The 6,312-nt window shown below is 35.4% G+C and overlaps 1 protein-coding gene across 1 annotated transcript; it reads left to right on the forward strand.

Annotated features, from left to right (window-relative positions):
- The first annotated feature begins 1,735 nt into the window (after nt 1-1,735).
- Nucleotides 1,736-5,726, forward strand: LOC21407461. The gene is made up of 3 exons (XM_010099220.2): nt 1,736-1,969; nt 4,668-5,128; nt 5,250-5,726. Exons 2-3 carry the CDS (start codon nt 4,682-4,684, stop codon nt 5,400-5,402), a joined length of 600 nt encoding a protein of 199 aa, XP_010097522.1. The 5' UTR covers nt 1,736-1,969; nt 4,668-4,681; the 3' UTR covers nt 5,403-5,726.
- The last annotated feature ends 586 nt before the right edge of the window (nt 5,727-6,312 follow it).

Genomic DNA, 6,312 nt, shown 5'->3' on the forward strand with positions numbered 1-6,312 from the left:
GATAGTTCCCTGTTTTGATACTTAATAGTCACTAAATCGACTACTCACTAGTGGATTGTCAGTAAGTTGGCCAATGCATCTTCTATAAGGTTTTTGATCACCCCTAACGCATGATTACTCACATCTTACTTGTCGCTAGTCACCAATCAATAATCACCTCTCCGGCTACATGATGGTCATCGCCTGAGTACTCGCCTCTCATTAACCACCTACTTGACTACTCAGTAGTCACCCATCAGGATACTCGACTCATCATTTTCTCTTCGGGATAGTCAACGGTCACCCAACAGTGTGCTTGATGCTCGACTTCCTTTGTGAGAACTACTTTGTTGCTTGTGACTTTAGGAGAACTATTTTCTCACTCACCATCTTATGCGCACAGGGCACTTGGGACTTGTTGAAGTTCATGAGTATTCTCACAGCTCATGGTTGACCGCTCACGGCTCGACTCTCATAGCTCACTACTCACAGCTCGTCATTCTTAACTCATCGTTCCTTGCTCGTTGCTCGATGACCATTACCTGCTGCTCGTTGCTCGATTAATCGATTGCTCATTGCTCGATTGCTTGATTGCTCGATTTCTTGATTACTTGATTGCTCGTTGCTCGATTGCTCGATTGCTCGTTGCTCATTGCTCGTTACTTGCACCTATCCATTTACACGTACTAGAGCAGTTATCTTCTCCCAGACCGTTCTTATCTTTATGGGTGTGAGTTTTCCATGTCCATCACTTGAAGAATGTGAGAATATGGGTACGTGGTAACCACCCACTACCTCACACCATCACTCCACTTAGTTTCCCACAACCAAGGAGAGGAGTGACAACTATCCACTATCTCATGTCACTACATCACGACATTCACCAAACCTATAAATAGAAGAGGCATACACTTCGAAAGGGGGATTTTCATGTCATACACTTACGAATACCCTGCCTAAATTTATTATTAATCATGACTTGTACTCGAGCACAATTGTAACTCCGTCATTTTATAGTGAAACCATCAGACACAGTGGACGTACCTCTTGTTGAAAGTGAACAATTATAAATTTTAGTGTTCTTTATTTATTTTTCGCATTTATTTTATTTAATGGTAGTTTGTCATTTGATTTTCATTTTTATTTAACTTAAGTTTTGTTCATTTTATGACACAAGTCATATTATTACAGTATTTTTTTTAATTTAAATTCAATTTTTTTACTATAGTATTTTTCTCTCTGACATACACAACTCAAATTTGTACAAATGAATATATTCTTAGTTAACTGCATAATTTTTTTTTTCTAATTATTACTTTTATTTGACTCTAACATACTCTTAAAGTGTGTTTGATTGGTAGATTCGTGTCATGATTTAAATCATAATTCGTTGTGGGTTACAATATTTTCTCATAAAAAATACACGTAAATCAAAAATAATTTTGAATCATGATTCTGAATCTATAAACTAATCACCCGTTTGGTAAAGGGATTCGTTCCCTGATTCGAATCATGATTCGTGGTTCGCTATAATATTTTCTCTCATAAAAAATACACATAAATTAAAAATAATTCTAATCACATAATTTTAATCTATGAACTAAACGGGACAATCACTTAGTTAACTGCATGAGTTTTTTTTTTTTCTAATTATTACTTTTACTTGACTCTAGAAACACGCACGGGTCTACACCATAGATTTTCTCTTTTCTTTAAAGTTATTTTTCACGCGACACTTTTACAAGGTAGGGGGGTATTTTCCTATTTTGGTCATAAATCACACCTGCTTATCCTCTTCCATTCCCCCCTTTTCCCACATTTCTCTCCCGTGACCTCCGTGCCCTAGCAGACCTGTTACCATTTCTGATTTTGCCACTAATTTTCTCTCTCCAATTTTCGTGCCCTAGCTGCAACATTTCAATTCTCTCTCCCAATTTCTCTTCGACACACTGCGCATCAACGCTCTCTGTCGTTTTCTTTCTGTCGTTTGGTAAGTCCATTCCCAAATTCTCATCTCTCATCTTCCAATATTTTGTTGATGAGTCCTTTAGGGTTCATCCTTGATTTGCACTATTTAGTAAAGAAAACATTGCTCGGTTCTCTGCAAATCCAATATGGTTGTAACATAATTGGTACTTCATTTTTTTTTTTTTTTTTTTGCTGGCAAACTTCTTTTTTAATTAATTTGCATTTATCAATTTTGCCTTCTTCTCAAAATCAAAATTTTTTTTTTTGCATTTATGGATTATGATTGAAATCACCTGGCAATGCTTGATTTCCTTTAGTGGGGAATGTAATTATTGTTTTTTTTTTTCTTGGGTTGTTTCGATTTATATTTCTTTGGATATCATTATCTGTATCACTTCAGTATCTTTTAGTGTTGTAGACTTGTATTAAAAGTTAAACATATGTTAGGCCTTCTTCTGTGTTGTTCATTGGGACAAAAAATCTCACCCTTTAACCCGATTATCCTGTCCTATCTGACTATCCAACTAGAACTGGATGCAGTATTTGAAAAATCCAATTATACTTTAATTGATTTTGTTATGTGATGAAAGGATTAATCTCACTGGTGCCCCTGAACTTTGGGGTCATTCCCTCTTTTCCCCCTCTAAATATTGAAAACTCTCACTTTGTGCCCTGCAATAAAAGAAAATAAACGAAAATGGCGAGTTTTCTTTATTTCTCTTGAGTTGGAAATGTGTTTTTATGTTTGTAGCTGTTAATTTCTACTTGTTTAGTTTTTGTTCTTGTTTCTCTAGAGGATTTCTTGTCCTCTATTATTTTGAACAGTTTAGAGTATCAATAAAATATGTTTCAATATGGAATAGAGTTGATTACATATGTGTTCAATACGGAGGGAATGAGAAAAAGAATGTTAACAAGTTGTGATATTTGCACATTAATTTGCAAGTCCATAATGATATTATTACTTTTTGTTCACTCAAGTTTACAAGTTTAGGACATGTTCTTTTCACAACTCGAACTTTTTGCTACAATGTTTTCTCTTACAAAAATTTAAATTTAAATTTTTTGTTATAATGTTTTCTCTCACATGACTTGTAAACTCAAGTTCTCCTCGAGTTGTGAATATAAGATTTAAATGAACCCAATAAGGCTAATCTTGGATCTGTAGGTCCCAAAATAGACCCAATCTTCCCTCAGGCTAAAAAGAGGCCCAACAAAATAGCCTTCTGATCATCATTATAGACCATAGCTGCCAAACAAAAAGACTCTTAGGTTAAAAAAAAAAAGAGGAAAAGGAAATCAGTAGGAAATTAGGGTTCACAACAAGGTGTCTTTGTTTGAGGTACAGAATTTGGTTGAAAGGAATTGTAGAGCGGATCCATTCACTGATTCGTTTTGGGTATTCTCTCTCTCTCTCTCTCTCTCTCTCTCTTGTTGCTCGATCGATTTTTATATTTATTGCTCCAAACATTGCTTTGTTCTTCCATGACTAGATTTCTGTTTCTGTCCTTGATTGGCTGCTCAAAAATCTACTCTGCGATTTCTCTATTTGTGTTTGCCTCTTTTTCTTTCTTTCTTCTTATTATTTTTCTACCACAACCAAACGCCTTTCATATTTTCCCCTTCAGAATCAGTTTTTGAATTTATTTCCATTTCACTTTTCAGTCCAATTACTGAGCTGATCTATGAGATTTAGGCTAGAGTTATAAGCTGTCATTTTGGCTAGCTTCTATTAAATGCTTTGGTAATGATTTCTGGGATATACTAATGTCATTAATAGTTTCTTTTTAAAAAAAATAATAATAATTAGCATTTTAGACAATGTTGGAATTAAACAAAAATATCAAGGCCTCGTTCATTTCACCGATTTGAGTTTTCAATTCCATAGGAAGTTGACTAGATTTTTCGTGTAGATGAATAGAGTCCTCGCTCTTGTATTAGGCTTTCCTCCGAATTTTCTAGTCAAATTACCACAAGTTTTTCATTTGAATAACCCTTGTTAATAAGTCCAAGATGTTTTGAACTCTTTATTACAATAGCGGTAAGTTTCCTGGAAATTATTTAAACAAGTTTTAAAAAATTAATTTGCCAGTTTTAACAAAAGGCAAAAACACAGAAACATAAATAATTAGAGCTTTAAGATGGAGATAAAGGGAATGTGAATGAAATGAAAACTTGTCTAATCCAATTTTCCTGCAATCCAATTTTTATATAGACTATTAGCTCTCTGTGTGCTCTTTGTTTGCCTTTAATTCAAAAGGGGAGAAAGTAAAAGAATTGCATAATATGGGGGATTCGTATACATTGTAAGGTAGTTTAAGTATTAAAAAAGAAATTTTAATCTTGTGAAAACCTAATAGGAGAGACGAGGTATATTACATTGATCTACGTGGAAATTCCTCGACAAATATGGATTCCTGATTAAATGGCGCTACCACATTAACATGATTTTGTGGTGGAATGTCCTACGAAATATGAATGGAATTAAAGTTTCATATTAGTTTGTACATTTTTCCTGGTATCGGAGTGTCATATAAGTGCTTTTATTTGTAGCATCCTTTATTTTTGTAGCTTCCTTTATTTCTCTGAGCTCTAATGTTAGGATTATTTTATGCATGTGCAATTTTATATTCGAATAACTAAAATTCAACTTTGACAAAGATATTGGAGTGAACGTACTGAGTTTTTCCCTCTTCATTTTGGATCTTGTTTTTTGGCAGATCTTATTTTCTGCATGGGGACTCCAAACAAAGAAGAGTATGCTGCCTTTGAAGATAAGGTTAAACGCACAGTGTACATTGACAACCTCTCACCACGTGTTACGGAATCTGTCCTGAGAACTGCTCTAAATCAGTTTGGGACTGTTGTAAATATACAGTTTATTCCAAACTACTTGGTGCCAGGAAATATTCCGCAGTGCGCACTCATAGAAATGGAGACCTCAAAGCAGGCCTTTTCCATTGTCTCAACGCTAGCACAGTTCCCTTTCATGATGTCCGGGATGCCAAGGCCCGTGAGGGCACGTCATGCAGAAGCAGAGATGTTTGATGATCGTCCAATAAAGCCTGGTAGAAAATTACAATTTCGTTGGGTTGACCCAAGTGATCCCGATTTTGAGGTAGCCAAGAAACTTAAGCACCTTTGTCGAAAGCATTCTGCTGAGGCTGCGTTCATGCATACGGTAATCTGGTGTACTTAGTAATTAGCTTGTGACCACAGTACTCTTGTTTATTTATACAAGACCGTCCTTTAGAATGTTCTGTTGTTCTGTCACTATGCTCACAGTTTTACTCCTTTTGTAGCAACAACAAAAGAAAGAAGAGGATCTCACGAAGCAGCAAGAAGAAAGCCTGAAACAGAATTACAAAAAATACGAGATGATAGATGGTCTCTTGGCTGACGGAACCGCTCGCCGATTGTCATGTTGTTATAACATTAATCTTGGGGATGATTGACAGGCTCTCTCCTTCTTGTCTAATAGCAAGTAATGTCAATACTGGACACAAGTTCTTTTGTATATGACCTTTAGTTTGAAGCCCTCTTACCAGTCTGGAGAAGAAGCAAAGGCGGTTAGGCAAGCTAAGCTCTTTTCTTCAGTACTCACTTTCATTTTTATATACTTGGTGCTTAAAGATGTTAATCATAGATGTTCTCTTATGATATCAATTTCTTTGGTAGCCATGGGTGAATACTTACTGATGATTACTACCATCACCCACGTATTATGTTAGAAATAGAAAGAAAAGAAAATTTAGGAAACCTTTTTATTAAAAAAAAAAGAAGGGTATATTAGCACAGGTACTCTAGAATAAATAGCAATGTGACACTTTGATCCTAAATTTTTGGCTTTTGGCAATGTTGTTCCTGATCATAAAATTGACAATGACTTTATGTGGATAGCAGAAATAATCATGATAACTTGACCCCTTTATATTTGAGCAAACATGGTCTAAATAGTTGAATAAGAGACCTTTAGGCCACATAATACCTGACATTAAACTGATTATTAACCGTAGTCTAGAGTCCCCACTATAGTCTATGCTCGAATAGACTATGGTTTCGTAGTCATAGTCGTTAGATTACAGTAAAAAGATATATATACAACAATAAGCCTTAATCCCAATTTAATTAAAGTCGGCTATATAGATTTCACTTTTCCACACAGCTCTGTTCAAAATTAGACTTTCCTGAATGCCTAGATCTAGAATGTCTTTCTTAACTACTTCAGTCTACGTAATTATTGGTCTACCCCGCCCTCTTCTAGTATTAGGTATAAGAATGTCGTCTCAAGTTCGAATTGGTGCTTCTAGCGGTCTACGTTAGACATGTTCGTACCACCTCAAGCGGCCTTCACGCAACTGATGC

The sequence above is a fragment of the Morus notabilis genome, unplaced genomic scaffold, assembly GCF_000414095.1.
Source record: "Morus notabilis unplaced genomic scaffold, ASM41409v2 Scaffold212, whole genome shotgun sequence".
Classification (NCBI taxonomy): Eukaryota; Viridiplantae; Streptophyta; class Magnoliopsida; order Rosales; family Moraceae; genus Morus; species Morus notabilis.

Excerpts from the sequence above, each read along its gene's own strand:
- LOC21407461 (XM_010099220.2), top strand. The coding sequence starts at position 4,682 with ATGGGGACTCCAAACAAAGAAGAGTATGCTGCCTTTGAAGATAAGGTT. Across the intron at positions 5,129-5,249 it reads AGGCTGCGTTCATGCATACG|CAACAACAAAAGAAAGAAGA; the intron begins GTAATCTGGTGT and ends CTCCTTTTGTAG.